At 38.9% G+C, this 18,188-nt stretch overlaps 1 protein-coding gene across 1 annotated transcript in view; it reads left to right on the top strand.

The window, feature by feature from the left end:
* Positions 1-13,516, top strand: part of LOC126184694 (autophagy-related protein 101) — a 36,843-nt gene extending 23,327 nt beyond the window's left edge. Inside the window, exons 3-5 of the mRNA XM_049927195.1 lie at positions 2,150-2,363; positions 12,667-12,833; positions 12,984-13,516. Coding sequence (XP_049783152.1) covers positions 2,150-2,363; positions 12,667-12,833; positions 12,984-13,067 — 465 coding nt within the window. The 3' untranslated portion in view covers positions 13,068-13,516. The remainder of the gene's footprint in view (positions 1-2,149; positions 2,364-12,666; positions 12,834-12,983) is intronic.
* The last annotated feature ends 4,672 nt before the right edge of the window (positions 13,517-18,188 follow it).

Here is an 18,188-nt window from a genome sequence, read left to right as displayed (position 1 = left end):
TGGCCCAACCGCGCCCGGTACCCGCGAAGATGTCTCGACAGCAGGGACAGTGGGTGAAGCATGTAACACCTGGGGTGTACCTTGCGATGCACCAGACTCCCCACTGCCGCTACACTCCGAGGCAGCAGCCTGAAGTCGGCTGACCGCGGCCATCAACACGCTCAGCTGTTCGCGAACAGTGGCCAGCTCCTCCTGCGTCCACAGCAGTCACACATCCTATCCATCCTAAGGAATCAATTTACTGAAGAGAGTTAATCAACATTTAACTAGACTGTTTATTGACTAAACTGTGGTTGCTAGCCACTTCTTGTAGAAAATAGCACTAACTGTCTCTGGACTGTATTGAAAACAAACACTAGCACTACTGGCACTATGGTTGACTAAAGGGCCTCTCTCTGACTGTAATCAAAACAAACACAAAATCTATGGAACTATTAATAGCACTCGAAAATTAAAGCCTCCTAAAAGCAAAAACACACGGAAGAAGTAGTGACAAGTAAGAAAAATACAGTTAATACTTAAATTAAGGTAGCTCGCTGCACAGCAGACGTGAAGCAGACGGCAGTTACGACGTAGTTAAAGTATTTTATGAAGATGATCCCAGTGTCACACCTCTATTGTCATAGAATTCAACATTGGTACAGTTACTGAAATTGGTTAACAGCATTCTGTGCTCATTATGTGACAGTGTTTCTGAATTACACATAGTCATCTCCATATGGTGGTACCCAAGGGTACAATAATTCTTGATTTCCGAACAAAAAGCTGTGAAAATGGGAACATGCCATGAGTTAATGTATTAAAATTACTGATGGATATGATGTGTTTCTGTAACCAGTTATGATGTGTGGATATATGTATCATAATAATCCTGAAGAAAAACAAGCCAGTACACTTTGGAAGGCACCATGTTCTTCAACACAAAGATAGACAGAATTCATTCTATATGCAGCAGATGACAAATGGTTATTATTTCAACTATGAGAATTTTTTTGCCATTTTACAGGATTTTTGAAGTTAAACATTATCAAAGAGATACTTATCATTGGCAAATTGTAATTTTTTGCAAGGTTCTTTTCTGTTCCATTTGTGAAAGATGTTTATAATTATTAGAACTGCCTGTTCTTGAGTTTGCCACCCACTGAAAACTTTGCATCCTTCTATGATATTTATTTTATGCTGCTTCGTAAACTTCCAGATTAACATCTTGAATACCTCAGAATAACCCTTCTTCCTGCCATTGGTATTTAATCATGCAACTTAATTTCTAAGATCTTACTGTTTTATATTTGATATGCACCCTGCTATCAGTGCTTCAGATTTCGCACTATTCGCGTAGTTGGACATATGAACATGTTGTTTTGCTGGCTATTATGTTTATTCATTTGCAGGCAAGGGAAACACTTCAGCAGTTCGCTGCTTCATTCCACAGAGTACTGTTAAAGAGCAGGAGTGACTGGGTGCAATTGTTATAGTTGTGGGTGGTACTAATACAATTGTTTTTGAAGTAATTTTGCTGTGTGTTAAAACAAATAAAGATAATTGGTACACTGAAATAGTCTTAATGTTGTTGACTAACTTTATTGGTTAACCGTCATGATACCAAAAGTTCTGCTAAAAACTTACACAGGCTTTGTTTTGTAAGGATGTAACTACATTCTGAATACTAGTAACATTCCACTGCATTTTATTGAAAGAAATTTAGTTTTATGCTGCACACTGTAGGTTGTAACTCAGATTGCGCTGTAATCAGCTAGGGTATTGTCTGTACAGTATTGGTTTCAAATTTCACTACAGAGCTTGTAATGTGATGGCTGAAAAACTGCCAACTAAAGTATTAAAATGGACTAGATATGTTTCTGTATCACTTTGTAGCTTATGTGTTTGGGTCATCTGTGAGTACAAATGCAGGACAATAGTTTTTGTGGGAAATAAATGTATTAAAAATGAGTAAAATAGAAATGTTTGCTTTTGCTCGGTTTATATGATGTCATTCCTGTCTGTTGTTTGAGATGGGGGAATAGGCATATAATCAGGAAAGGTGCTCTGTATTATTAATTAAAGATGAAAAAGACATTACCATTCTTGTTTTTATATTTTTTTGATATTCTGTCTGTATTCATGTTTAACATCAGTTTTCAATTTTCAGGTTTGTTGTTCATCTGACAACCTTGATCGTACTCTAAAGAGAGAAATTTCAGAGTTTTCAGAAGCCCTGCGTGGAAATGATGGCCCAAGCTCAGGACAAATTTCGTTAGAGTTTTTCCAGAAGAAAAAGAATCGGTGGCCTTTCCAGACAGAGTGTATACCTTGGGAAGTTTGGACTATAAGGCTAGAACTTATAAAACTTAACAATGAACAGGGTGAGCATAGGATATCTTTGTCATATTTGTTGTTGTTGTTCTCATGCTATTGTCTCCTGTACAAACCTCTTCATGTCTGTGTAACTACTGTAATCTACATCCATTTGAACCTGCTTACTTTAGTCAATATTCGGTCTCTCTCTACATTTCTTACCCCTCCCCCCTTTTCCCCCCTCCTGCACCTGCAGGTGCATCCCCCCCCCCCTCTCTCTCTCTCCCTCTCTCTCTCTCTCTCTTTCTTTCTTCAATTACCAAATTGATGATTCCATGATGTCTCACGATGTGTCCTATCAACTGTTACCGTCTTTCATTCAAGGTGGGCCACAAATTTCTTTTTTCCCCAGTTTGATTCACTACTTCCTCAATAGTTACTCAATCTGCCCATCAACTTTTTAGTATTCTGGTGCAGCACCGTTGTCTGAATTACTTATCGTCCATTTTTCACTTCTGTACAAGGCTACAATCCAAACCAATACCTCCAGAAAAGTTGTTGTATGACTGTAATTTATATTCAGTGTTAACAAATCTCTCTCTTTCAGAAACTTTTTTTTTGCCATTGTTAGTCAGCATTTTACATACTCTACTTTTCCATTGTCAGTTACTTTAATGCCCATATAGCAAAACTCTTTGGCCGCTTTTAGTGTCTCATTTCCTAATGTAACTCTGTGAGCTCTGCCTGATTTACTTTAACAAAATTCCATTACCTGTAAACAGTCACTTTGGAAAGCTTTAAAAATAATAGAAGAGACACATGGAGAAGAATAATTGTCGATTTATAAAAGAGGAAGGGGATCAATTGTACATGCCATATTTATAATGACACAATTGGAGCAGCTTCAGATTAATTTATCCTCTGTTTCTAATTTTAGATCTTGAGGAGGCTCGTAACTGGGTCGAAATGAGATACATGAGAAGTAATTTAACCCATATGATGAACTCTCATAAAAACTGTACATATCAAAACTAGACTGTAGAATATGTCCAGAAAATTTATACATTGTTCAGATACTTAGACAACTGTGTGGTCTATTACAGTTATGAGTAGTTATTGTTTCTACTGTAATTTTGAATTTGAGAACTAGCTCGGCAAAAGTGTGAGTAATAGCAGACTGCAATTACTGTAAAGTGTGTATGCTGTCCTTTTCATTTCTGCCAATGACTTTAAATGAACATTGAAACAATGGAGATCTGCTGTGAAGTAACTCTCAAATTTAACATTAGAGGTAGTGAAATAATGAATCGCAACAGTAAATAAGGCAAGGGTGGGAAAATCACAAATATATATTGCATAGAAACATTATCATTTGTGGGGTACCAGATTCTAATGTCAGGAAATGAATGTGTCTTAAAAAGACCAAGGTTCATACTTAGGAACATTCTCACAAAGTATAATAATGAAAATCTAAAGGCAAAACTGTGTGTTGACATTGACTGGTAAAAGATTGTGAAGAGATTTTGTATGCCTGGAATTCTAGATGACAAGCAGCTCAGTGTGCAGATGTGCTTGTAGTTCAGGGCATCACTCGACAGCGGTTTCTTGTGCACGGCCACCACACGGTTGCCATCTACTGATGGCGCCATCCTGTACACCTCCAACTCGGACATCTATGGGGCTTGACATGCACCACCCACACCTCCGGTTGGCAATTGAAGCCCCCTGTTGATAAGCATCTGCAGGAGCTGGTTTACACATTATATACGTTCTTGGCTGCCAGCAGGCAGGGGCTCCCCATGCACCTGTCCCTGCCCCCATCTGTGCCCCTGTTGCTGGCCCCTTGTAGCCTCAGCACATGATGCATGTGCTGCAGGCTCCACCTCAGCTGCCCAACACCTTGCGCACGATGCTGCTCCTGCCACGGCCCCCTCTGCCCCCCGCATCCTCAGCAACTTTGTCGATCTGCTTTGACGACTTCATGCTGTTTACGTATATGATGATGTAAAAGTCTCTTCAGTGCTTCCTATTCTTGGCATGTGTAGGTAGGTCATCCCCAACTCCAGAGTTGTTCATAATGTTGATAGCAACTTTCTCTGGTTAGTAAGTACATTAAAACTGTAATATCTGCAGATTCTCCACAGCCAGTTGTCTTTTCTATTTCATAATGAGCCTCAAGATGGCCATATGTGACCCTCTTTTATACACTTTCCAATCAATAAATAGATAGGTACATGACATGAATAGGAACTGATTATAATTTGTGTGCCTGACATAAAAAATTTAAATTTCTGTGCACATTCCATTGGAAAAAAATGTGGTCATATATCTACATTCCAATAATTAGGTTTCGGTATTTGGTTGATGGATATGAAAAAAGATGTTTTGTTATTTTATTGAGTACTTGCAGCTAAGCACTAGTAGTAATGGTGATGTGTGTAGTAGATTAAGTAAAGGCTGTAATTTAGTCTTAACTGCTGGAAGCCTCCTGATGCTTAGGCAGGCAGCTTATTCAGTAACCATACAATTGATAGTGAACTGTTGTTTTACAATTTCATCAGTTTATTTTATTGTTTATTTTTGAAATAGCAGTGTAATACATATGGGCTGGTGTAAATTTTCTTTAGGTTTGATAGAAGATGACAGCTACACATACGGATGAATTATATTGAAGTAAATAAAATGATTTCAGACAGTAGATAAGAGTTACATTTTTTGTAATAGAGAAGTTAATTGCTGTGTGAAGTACTGAATTTGAATAAAATCTTCCAGCTTTCCTACAAAGCAAAGTGATGTAGTGACATAAACACTGGAGTAGTATCGTTTGAAATATGACATGTGTTCCATGGTTTTTCTGAATCTGTAGGAGATAATTCTGGGATGGTTTCTTATGTTTTTGGCCTTCCCATTAAAGTACATTAATGTATTTGCATATTAGTTTAAGAAATTAATACAGATATTAACACTTTATTGTGCGCCATACAACTGACCACAGGTAACCACAAAATACCGTTAATTAGTTTTGTGATGGAGTGCTGGAAGAAGAGCATTCTTGAGAGAAAATAGGGGTCGTATGTACAAAGTGTTGTGGTGCAGCTGACAGGCGGTTCACAATATCATTGAGGTTGTGGTAAACAATCAGTCTTCAAACATACATGCAAAAGTTTTCTGATGCTTACCATATGTTTGAAAAGGCTGCTGGTAAAAAGGGGAGGGGGAATTGATTATATAGACACTTGACATGGGCAAGTTTAGTGTTAATCACCTGGAAAATGTATATCCAAAGAAACAATATTATGAAAAGGATACTTGGTACGCACCGTATAGCAGAGATACTGAGTCGCAGGTAGGCATAACAAAAACACTGTTAGAAAGTGAGCTTTCGGTTAACAAGGCCTTCATTGAAACCCCCCTCCCCCCCCCCCCCCCCCCCCCCCACACACACACAGTTGTTATGTTCCATCCTATATTTTCCATTGTTTGGTAACCAAAGAAATGTATTCATATTGAATACATGTGCAGAATTGTGGCTGAAATGAAACCAGTGTGATAAGGAATGCTATAAGCAAAAAATGCAGCTAACTGCTACCTTTGTTGCTGAGGTTGTGAACAAATGCTTCTGCGTTTGAATCCTGGTGATGGAAGGAATCACCATTATTTGGCTGGCAAGGGAGGAGAGATGGTGATATACAGTTTCTCATCACCAGGCGTTTGTGTCAATGTCATGAGTGTTCTTCCAAACCTCTCTGCAGTGTTTTGTAGAATGAGATCAAGTGACGCCATGACTGGTGATGTTACGTTCAGTGGCCTCCTTGATGCTATTAGAGAGAAGTAGTATTCAAAGCTGTGGCACTTTGTTTAACACTCATCTTCTCTGTTTGTCAATGACAACACAAACACGCCACTGAACTGTACATGAACTTGTAGTCACATACACTGGACAGAGACATTGAAGGCAAAGCAGTCACAGTTCATGGAATAAAGGTGCCATTGTCTACCAGCCAATAATGCCCTAAGGCTTTTCTTTGAGCTAACTTCAGAATTGTATAAGAAAGTTGATACTATGTCATTGATAGAAGGAAAATACTAATGATACTATTGAACTGTCATATGTTGTAAATAGCTCAGTGATAGATAACTGAAATACCAGACTATGAAGTACTTGAATATATTACAAAATTCTCAAATACTATATTTGGCATTATAACACGAATATTCCGAGGTGATTCATTGTATGGATTAAAAATGTAAATGTTAGAATGCAATGGGAAGATGGTGATCTATTGTGGCTTGTGCCAAGTCAATGACACAACTAAAATAATCATTGCATAAAGGCTATGTATGTTATAAATAATGCAGGTGGTATATTGGTTAAAGAATGTTGTTGAAATGAGAGTTGTATGTATAATTTGCAGTCTGCAATTGTATTGAAACTTTACATGAAATTCTTGTCAGCATCTTGCCACATCATTGTGTAAGTCAGCCCAGTGTTTCTGACAAATGGAAGCATATTACACATTTTGTGTGTAGTAAATGTGACTGGGGAATGTATGTTTGTTATTTCTTGTTTGTTCAAAGCTTGTTATAATTTTTGTCACCAAATTGCTTGACAATGCCTGAAGAAAGCAAAAGTACTCAGTTGTCAATGAAACAGAGCGTTTGTTTCAAATAAAACCAGCTAGTCTGGTACAGTAAAATGGATCCTTTTGAAATCTTTGTGATTACTTCATCTTCTCCTTTAAATCATGATGTGATAAATACTGTTTGCTGTTGATCATGTCACTATTACTCTGTAATAGCTTCCACAGATTGGCATTTAAAATTTATTAGTACCTTGACTGATAAGTTCTGATTCATAATAGCATACTTGCCCGTTTATAACATCGTGATCCATGTAAAGCATCAAGAAAGCTAGAACGTACAGCTGTACCCAGCAGTGAGAGTACTAGTGAAACTTATCGAACTACTACTGTAAAAGGAATGCCTACTGTCTGTAATAGGGCACATGTAATTGTCATTTAGAAAATGTGAAGATGTGAACACAACAAAACCTAAGTATTATTAACCCAAATACTCACTAAATGTCTTGTATAAAGAGTAAAAGTACATTTAAGATTTCCCTGTGATGAATTTGAGGCCCATAGTGAATTCTGTAACTTACCAGTATGGGTTATGGAAAAGAAAGTCAACATAAGATGGATTTTGCAAAATAGTCAAGTGCCGTAACTAGAGTATAAAATTGCTGTAGGCTACTGTAGATTATCATAAGTACGAATAGACTACAGTAGTTTTACTAGTAAATTTGGTCATTTGAGATTCAAATCCACATTACTTGTACATATGTTGTCTACTATCGGGCATTACCTCATGATGGTCGCTTTCTTTATGCATGCAATAAGTGTCTTACTAGATGCACCTAAAAGTGCTGAACCATATAGAAACCGAGTGAGGATATATAAAGGGCCACGAAACCTACTGAACATTTTTGTTCTACTTAGTTATTCTCCTGTCTGTTAAGTAAAAATAAACAGTATTTATAGCAAGATTGCCATGTTTAATTCAGATTTTTTTCAAAAATTGTTGATTTATAACATGAAACAAGGGGTGTTGTAGTAAAAATAAGGAAAACACTAAAAGTTTATCATATAGTGCTAGAAAATGCAATTTCTCCAACAAAAAGGCAAAAAAGCAAAACAAAAATGTCAGAAATTGCTTCAATACTGCAATGAACTTACATGAAACATGTTTACATTCATGATAAACAACCTCTGCATTTATCAATAGTAACAGGAAACTCTTCCCTTTGCTCATGATGAAGAATTTGTATCGCGTACAAAATAACAACAATAATTATATATTTTTTTGTTTGTGTATGTAAACTGTACTTGCATCAAAAGTAATTGCTTTGGTTACATAAAAGCACAGGAGTTACACAATAAACAAATTTTTTTAATTACCTACAAACTTACTGTAAGGTTTTAGAATACACAGCAGACTAACACTGAATAAAGGGTGATCTAAATTATGTGCAAATCAAATGAAGCAAAGGGGGGAGGGGGGGGGAGAGAGAGAGAGAGAGAGAGAGAGAGAGAGAGAGAGAGAGAGAGAGAGAGAGAGAGAGAGAGAGGGAGGGGGGAGGGGGTAATTGGCTCCCAGCTTGTCTCTTACACATTCTTTTGTTTATTTCCCTGCTGGTACTACCAGTAACCTTACCATTTACTACACTATTTATGTAGTGTACCAAAACTACTGAACCATAGTTTCAATAGAGTGAAACTAGTTGCAACAAAGTGTTGCCATGTGCAATTTTGAGTATGTTTTCAGATATACATGAAGTGCATTCAGCAATTGCTGCTGGGTATCATCCTTTGCCAGACTCAGTGACTAAAGAATCCTGTCCTGTATATACTGTATCCTTACAAATTACTGTAGAAAGAAAGTGCTCTGTACCATCTGCCGTAATCATCCAGCATATCATTAAGGTTTGTCCTCAAAATTAGCTGTGGTACATTCTTGTAGGATACAGCCACAGATCTGCATCTTACACTTCAGTGGCATTGTAAGTGTAACAGGAGTTACCACTTCTGCTGATCATGTGTTACTATCAGAAAGTTCAAGAGACAGTATGGAATGATAATGTTATGACACCATAGCTCTCTTAAGTGATAAATGCAGAGACTGCAAATAGACATTAGTAAGATGATACACATGTTGGTAAAGAGCTACCTTTCATTGAACAAAAACCCAGTGATTTAACTACAGAAAACATAATTAATATGCATAGTGTTAACCTGATATTAAGTCATTTACTTAGAGAATGGACTGTCACTCAAATCCCATACGAATAAAATGACTGGCCTTGAACAAAATGCAGTGGGACATGATCCTTAGAGTAGTGGCAGTCTGGAGAACCTTAACAGGACTTTATGCAAGTGACATGTAAATGAGAAAGTGCAGAGTACTTTCGTGTCTGTGTAAGAAAGAGTCATTGGGAACAATCACTGATCAAAAACTCTAAACTAGACATGAGTTGGGGAATGAATTGATGGCAGGAGAGGGGGGGGGGCGGGGGGTGCAAGGAGACACTGGAAGTAAATTTGATTCTTGTAGAAATAACCAGGTGGGCCATATACACTGTGCTTGTGCATGTGCATACTTGGTTTTTGCATGAAAAGTCTGTATACCAACTTGTCAAAACACAGTACTCAACTAGTACAACAATCATAGTGAAAGCGCTGCTGTCAAAAAAGTGTGTTCACCAAGCATTGTAGAGTGTGTGTGTGTGTGTGTGTGTGTGTGTGTGTACACCAGTTAATGACAAAACAAAATCTTCATGAAAAAAGAATTCAGTAATAGTTTATAGTTATGTCAATTTATGGACAAGGAGATGTTGTTAATTACAAAAAGAAAGAGGAGAAAAATTTGAACTTCAGAAAAGTGGTGACTAGGAGTATGTCAGCAGCAAAAGTACAGTTAAAAGATGAATGTGCATATCACTGTGTACTACTGCTGTTCTTCATGAATAATAGCATTCATCTCTGAGGCAAGCAGACAACCACATAATATAGCAGAATGAACAACACGTGAGTTAGAAACTTGACTTAAAAAAAAAGACAAAAATCCCTTGAACAATAAGAGGAAGTAAGATACCAAAGGCTGCAGTGCTTGGAATTATAGGTAAATAACAGAATTGGGGGGGGGGGGGGGGGGGGCTTGTTAGTGGGAAGGGATAAATTGATGTCTCTACAGTGCACAAGCTGGCCTTGCAGAAAGAGGCAGCACTGGAAGAATAGAATTATATGAAGAGCAAATGTACATTCACTGAGTGACAAATCATAATATGTTCAAAAATTCATCTCAGGGAAAAGTATTTAACCAGGGGATGGAGATGAGCCAACTATTAGTTGTGGAAGGAGATGAACGTAAAACTTAAGGTGTTTACAAAATGTGGTCGCTTAGTGAAAGGATGAGTAAAAGATCAAATATAGTAAATGTTCTGAGATGATGATGATGATGATGATGATGATGATGATGATGATGGTAGGAGGAGGAACTGTGAAAAGGCAAAAGATGTAGCCAAGCAGAGGTCATACTACAAAATAATAACATTAAAGCAAACCAGTGCAAGGAGTAAAGGTTTGTAAAAATATATTTATTTATTTGTGAGACCTTTGAGTGAATAATAAGAGTGCAGGACAGTAGTGGAAAAACAGAGGTTAATAATGGTTCCGATAGAGTGAACTTTGATACAGAACTAAGTTAAAATAACTGTATATTTAAAGAACCACAATGAAGATAAGAATGAAGTAATCACATGGAGAACAAATACCAAAAAAAATTTAAGATGAAATAGCTGATATTGGCATCATTTTAACTGGCCAGTATGGAAAATACACACATCAAAAAAAGTTTTGCATCATCTCGGTTCTGAGACTACCGGAACCTCTACAGAAAGTTGGAATAGGGATCAACATAAACATCATATCTGTCCTTTTTATTGCTCATGAAAACCACACATTGCACGTTCTACCACCATACAGCGAGACCTTCAGAGGTGGTGGTCCAGATTTCTGTACACACCAGCACCTCTAATACCCAGTAGCAAGTCCTCTTGCATTGATGCATGCCTAAGTTCGTCATGGCATACTACCCACAAGTTCATCAAGGCATTGTTGGTCCAGGTTGTCCCACACCTCAATGGTGATTTGGCATATATCTGTCAGAGTGGTTGGTGGGTCACGTCATCCATAAAAAGCCCTTTTCAGTCTATCCCAGGCATGTTGGATATGGTTCATGCGCGAAGAACATGCTGGCCCCTCTAGTCAAGTGATGTTGTTATCCCGAAGAAAGTCATTAACAAGATGTGCACGATGGGGGCGCAAATTGTCGTCCATGAAGAGGAATGCCTTGCCAATATGCTGCCGATATAGTTGCACTATTGGTCGGACGGTGGCATTCACGTATGGTTCAGCAGTTACGGTGCCTTCCATGACCACCAGCAGTGTACGTCGGCCCCACATAATGCCACCCCAAAACCTCCACCTTGCTTCACTCGCTGGACAATGTGTCTAAGGCATTCAGCCTGACCAGGTTGCCTCCGAACACATCTCTGACGATTGTCTGGTTGAAGGCATATGCGATACTCATTGGTGAAGAGAATGTGATTCCAATCCTGAGCGATCCATTCGGCATGTTGTTGGGCCCATCTGTACCGCGCTGCATGGTGTCATAGTTGCAAAGATGGACCTCGGGAGTGAGGTTGTGTATCATGCAGCCTACTGCACACAGTTTGAGTTATAACACGACATCCTGTGGCTGCATGAAAAGCATTGTTCAACATGGTGGTGTTGCTGTTGGAGTTCTTCCAAGCCATAATCCGTAGGTAGCGGTCATCCACTGCAGTACTAGCCCTGGTGCGGCCTGAGCGAGGCATTTCATCGACAGTTGCTGTCTCTCTGTATATCCTCCATGCCTGAACAACATTGCTTTGGTTCACTCAGTCGCCCCGGACACTTCCCTTGTTGAGAGCCCTTCCTGGCACAAAGTAACAATGCAGGCATGATTGAATCGCGGTATTGACCGTCTAGGCATGGTTGAACTACAGACAACGCGAGCCATGTTCCTCCTTCCTGGTGGAATGACAGGAACTGATCTGCTGTCGGACCCCCTCCGTCTAATAGGTGTTGCTCATGCATTGACCGAGCGAGGTGGCGCAGTGGTAGCACACTGGATTCGCATTCGGGAGGACGGCGGTTCAATCCCGCGTCTGGCCATCCTGATTTAGGTTTTCCGTGATTTCCCTAAATCGCTCCACGCAAATGCTGGGATGGTTCCTTTGCAAGGGCACAGCCGACTTCCTTCCCCATCCTTCCCTAGTCCGATGAGACCGATGACCTCGCTGTTTGGTCTCTTCCCACCAAACAACCAACCAACCTCATGCATTGTTGTTTACATCTTTGGGCAGGTTTAGTGATATCTCTGAACAGTCAAAGGGACTGTGTCTGTGATACAATATCTAGTCAATGTCTATCTTCAGGAGTTCTGGGAACCGGGGTGATGCAAAACATTTTTTGGTGTGTGTAGTTTCATGGAGGTCATCTGAGAGAGAGAATATACATTGACCATAGAACAGAACAGTAATGTGTCTGTTAGTATTATTAGATTCACAAGTATGACTGTGCTGTGCACAGAATAAACATCTCCAGTGTGTAATAGATTATATGCAGGGCATAGGAACTGGCCATCTTGTAACTTTCAAATTTGAGTGGCTGTTTTATTGCCTAAACTGAATTTTTGTTAATTATGTGTAGTAGACATGTTTGTATGTGCTTTCATGCTGCCCATTATTTAATTTTCTTTTTCCACTTTCAGAGCGTCAGGTTTGCCGAGAAAAAGTTGGTGACATGCTGACAGAAAAAATATTGTACATAGCAGAAGTTATGAATAGGCATGAGTATGTCCCCAAAATGCCCAATCAGTCAGAGCTGGATTTGATTTTTGACACAACATACCCTGATGTACAGCCATACTTGTTCAAGGTAATTAATGATCATAGTTTCAGGATTTGTGTGCACACGCATTAATTGTATGTACGTATCAGTCGGTAACAAAGTAGAAACTTTGAATTAATTTTGTTCTGAAAAGGTGATATGTTTATTATATATGTTTTCTTTGTATATTTTTTCCAGGTCTCATTTACAACATCAGGGCCATCAAATACGTCAGTTGGTACTACAATGAAAAAGCTAATAAAGGAAACTCTTTCACTATAAGTCATTAATTTAAGTTCTATATCAATGCAAGAAATGTCTGTGTTGAAGATAACATCTGTTTCTATGTGTAAAGAAAGTGATTAATTGTGAGAAGAATATTTTTGTCAGGGAGGTGATGTGTGCAGTTCGTGTACATAGTATTTGTCCTGCCATTTATAAATTTTAAGAGAGAATGTTGAGTAGCAGAGGTTATGAAGATAACTGCCATCTTCCAACAATCCTGTTGTTTCGTAATCACTCACTAATTGGTTTGTGGGTTGGTCTGAGACACTAGTTTTAGCATTGTTGTTAATAATGTGACAGTGAATTATTTATAACTGGAGCTTGATTCGTGGTCTTCTCCTTAAATGTTTTTAATTTGAGTGTTTATTGACAGATTTGTTTTGACTACAATGTTGCAGCTCTGAAAGTCATTGTTGTTTTGAATAAATGAATGATGTATAATTTCAGCTTTGTGTATTTCCGTGCACAGGTGCATGTGCCAGGCCTCCCCTCCTGCGTGAGTGCGCATGTGTGTGTGTGTGTGTGTGTGTGTGTGTGTGTGTGTGTGTGTGCGCGCACCCATGTTTCCTTAATAAACAGTGGCATGAAGAGGTGGCACTGATTTGCTTTCTCTGTACAGCTGGCTACACTGGATGACATTCCATGTGTAGAGTCTGTTCTTCTGAGACACCGTTGAAAACTGATACACAGTCATGTGAGGGCTACAGTATTCTGTGTACTACGTGCATTCTGTAATTGTCACCCACAAAAAATTCCATCAACTAACATATTTCGACAGGTTAACAGGTTAATGTCTGGGCCAATAGCTGAAGGTAGAGCAAACAACATTAGGCATAATGTTGACCATTATGTGAAATCTTCAGTACCTTTTGGTTCACATGTTACACACACCAATCACTGTAGCACTGTTGCAGGCAATATAAGCTTCATTATTGGGGTACAAGATGTATCTATTCATAATAGCAAATCTTTTATCCTCGGGCCATGTTTTTAGTTGGTAACTTAGATATAAAATGCCCTTAGTGTTAACAAGGCACATGGATCTCTGTCTCTCAAGCCATGTTTACCACTGGTAGACAGCAGTACTTCATCACTCATCTCCAGTACTTTGTCAAGTCACATTTTTAAGGCCAACTGCTAGAGCAACTGTTGTTTCCATCACAAGGTGGAGGAGGAGTGGGGGGGGGGGGGTTAAAGTCTATGGATATATGGGACCTTATTTTCCACAACTTTTGAAGGTTTCGTGAAAAAGGATACACACAGTGATCGTGACTATGGTGGTAGTTGTACATTTTTCTAATAGGATTAAGACCTGGGGAATTTGGAGGCCAAGGGGTTTCATAAAGTTGTACCAGGTGCAGGAGATATATCCCAAATGATTAAATATGTGGGGGGGATGGGGGGGGGATGCAGTTCTCTCTATCAATGAAATTGGGACCAATGATAAAATTCTTGAAAAGCTTACATCACACATTGACAGACCAAGGAGACTGTTTATTGACTTCTCTCTGCTTGTGTGTATTTTAAACTGACCAATAGAGCATATTTCGAAGAATGACTTGCCTATGGTATGTAAACAACACTTCACCCATAAACACAATCCTGTTTAGAAACACTGCACTACCTTGCATTTTTCGTAGACACTTTTTGGAGATCTATAACTGAATTTGAAAAGTGACATGTGATTGTTTGTCACCACTGCTAAAAAGTTAGCTGTATTTCTGTCATCAGTTGCTGTTATTTTTCATTGGAGTATTTTATTCTGCATACTCAGTTTCTTGAAGTTTTTGTAATGTTTGCAATGAGAAATCTGAGGACTTGACATTACCAGGCTGCTGATACACATACAACTGCGGTTTAACAGTTTGGTGACATTCGCCGTAATGAAAACCATATCCACTTTCTCCAATGCTGTAGGCATTGTGAAAGTGTGAATAAGAGGACAGTCATTAAGTTTTAATTATCACATCAGAAAAATAAAATCTACCTTTTTTTTAGGTAGACGTCTGCAGTCCTGGTACCCATAAAAATCGCCAAGCCCCGTCACAATAGCTGCTGCTAGATGGGCTAAAACAAAATGACACAATCTATTGATAAATTGGAGTATCATGTGGTAGTTTTTCTGCATTTGAAGGAAAACAATGCTGCAACAATCCTTGTTGAGAAAGGGAATTGTCCAGCAAAAATGCTCTATCGTATGATGCAATGATTAGTTGGAACAGATACTTCCAGTGTTTTCAGACAAATCTGACCGATGATGAACCAAGAAGCAGCCCATATTTTTGTGAAGAACCAGGACCCCAAGAAAAGTCGAGGCCCAGGTGCTTGAATACAGATGCATCACAACTGAGGCAATAGTAGAAAAAGCCAAAATCAGTCATGCATCAGTTTTCAACATTGTACATGACATTTTTAACATCAAAAGAGTTGGTGCCCTGTGGGTTCTGTGACTACTCTCAAGCATCCAAAAAACCCAAAAATGTTGGAGCTCTGTCAGGCAAATGCAGATGATGTCTTTAGTTGTTAATCACCACATATGAATGTGTCACTACGACACGTGGCAAAGGAGCAAATCAAGCAATTGAAATACGTGGATTCACCAAGAAAGGTGATGGTTATAACCTAACCTAACCTAACCTAACCTGTGTTTTTCAGGACTGCCATGGTGTGGTGGAGACAGACAGATTATGCTTATGAGGACAAACCATCACAGGAGTATAATATAGAAATCTGGTGACTAGATTATGGCTGGCAAGAGGGTAAAAATCGCAGAGGGAGACCAAGAGATTAATACACTAAACAGATACAGAAGGATGTAGGTTGCAGTAGGTACTGGGAGATGAAGAAGCTTGCACAGGATAGAGTAGCATGGAGAGCTGCATCAAACCAGTCTCAGGACTGAAGACAACAACAACAACAACAACAACAACAACAACAACACATTGATATCCACCTGGCCCGTGAAACAGATAATGTGCGTCACCAGAGAGACTATATGTTGCCAAACAGGATCAATCCAGTTTTGGTACTATGAGCAATTTCAAGTCTTTGCTGTTGATCAGCAGACGTCACTCACTTGGAATCCCACAGCTTTCATGTTAATTATTCACTATGGTATCACTAATTCATTTCATAACAAGAGCACCAACTTCGACATTTCAGAAATTCACTTCTTTTAGTCTGAAAGGTTATAACTTACATTTCTGCACCTAGTATATATCACTTCCTTTGCTCAAACCATGAGTTTGTGTCTTGCGTACAGAACTGACTACCTTTCTGTCTACTGACATCCATGTCACATGACAAATATTGCGAGCTATGTGTAGTGTGCATATTATTATAGAAACTGAAATAAAGCACCTTTGACATGACTTGACTGTAAGACAACCACATCCCATTCATGTTCTGTTGCTCTTTCCAGTCATTGACATGTTATGTCCCATACGGAATATCCTCTTCAAGTTTCACAATCCCAACATTTCCCACGAGTTGTTCTTTACAATGTAAAGTGATTTATCGATTCATACGTGGTAAGTACTTGGCACAAATAGAACTTAAGACACTCACCTACAGGTTGTATACAGTACTTATCACTGAGAGACATGGGACTGATAACCCTGTAGTCTGGTCCCTTTACTTCCCAAATAAACCATCCAACAGAGAGACTTGATAATCTTGGTAACACTCATGCTGTTTCATCCATCTGGGAACTGACTGTCAGTTGCTTGTAATCTTGTGTCCACAGCCAAGTCTTGCACAGTGTTGAATTTTGTAGTGCCTAAGGGACACAAGTTACTTGGCACATCACTTTTGTGGTGATTAGGTATGCCTGTTAACATTTGGAAAGTTGGCACCCAGATTGACATATGCAAAGCACGCTACTGCTACACAAAGCGGAACATTTTTGTGCATATTTAGCTTCTGGACCAATGATTGGTTGCAAATGTGAATTGTCACCAGCTGTTAGCTGTTAGTAACACACTCCATGTGCCCGTCTGAAGCAAAAAAGGGCTGTGATTCACAAGAAGACAACTTTCAAAGAAACTAGAAACACTCTGCCTTGAGAGGGATGGAAGTTGTCCATTGCACTAGGGATGTTCAGTTCTCAAACTTAAAAACCCTTTCTTGTGTGTGGCTCAATGACATAGTGGTGCCAGTCTGTTCCTGACTATTGTAGTGTGCATTTATGTACCATGGCCTTCCTTACTGAGTGGTCACGCATACAATAAACATGCTCATTCTTTCCCTTCATGGTGTAGCTTTTTAGTTAGTGAAAATTTCCTTCCTTTTCATAGAAAACCACACTGAAGTTAAGCTTTGAGTGGAGTATTGTATGTTCATCTGCGTTCTTCCTTTGTAATTGGTTGATTAATGAAGGAAAAATGGATAATGTTACAAAAAGAATATCAGTGCTGTAGTTAGTGAAAGAATAGTAAAAAATACCAATAGTTTCCTTATATTTTTGCATGGTAATGCTTCAGTAAACACAGTTATTGTTTATGCTGTTTTTTTTTTTTTTTTTACAGTCTGCCATAATTTATAATTTATAATTTGTCATTTGAAGTTCCAGCAGATAAACTACAAGGTATATGAAATAGAGAATGGGGAAAGAAAGTGAAGGGATGGATGTGAATTCAAGACTTCCTGCCGCACAGGGCACTATGTTAATGTGATGGGGAAAGCTGAAAATTTGTGCAGGATCAGGACTCGAACCCAGATTTATCGCTTCTCGGTAGTGGTCACCTCAACCACTTCGGCCATCTAGAAACAGTCTCCGACAGACTGAAATTCCCAACTTATTGCACACTGTGATGTAGTGTCTCATGCCCATTAACCCCTTACTCGCAAATTATTGATTCACCACTCAAATATTCTAAAGAACAATGCCACTGTCTACAGTGTTACAGTGGATATATGGTTTGATTAAATTAAATGGAATCGGGGTAGCCAGAGTGGATTTGCAGAAGCATATCCCGTCCTATCTGTTTGTGGCCACATAATGTGTCTATCAAATGAAAATAGGTCCCATACATAATTTACAACTCAGTGATTCATGTGATCATATAAGGTCAGTGTAACTTCCTGGTGACATGGGCTGCCAACAAAATGGTTCAAATG

This window comes from Schistocerca cancellata, chromosome 4 (genome assembly GCF_023864275.1).
Source record: "Schistocerca cancellata isolate TAMUIC-IGC-003103 chromosome 4, iqSchCanc2.1, whole genome shotgun sequence".
Taxonomy (NCBI): domain Eukaryota; kingdom Metazoa; phylum Arthropoda; class Insecta; order Orthoptera; family Acrididae; genus Schistocerca; species Schistocerca cancellata.
This window is presented reverse-complemented; position numbering and strand designations above follow the sequence as displayed.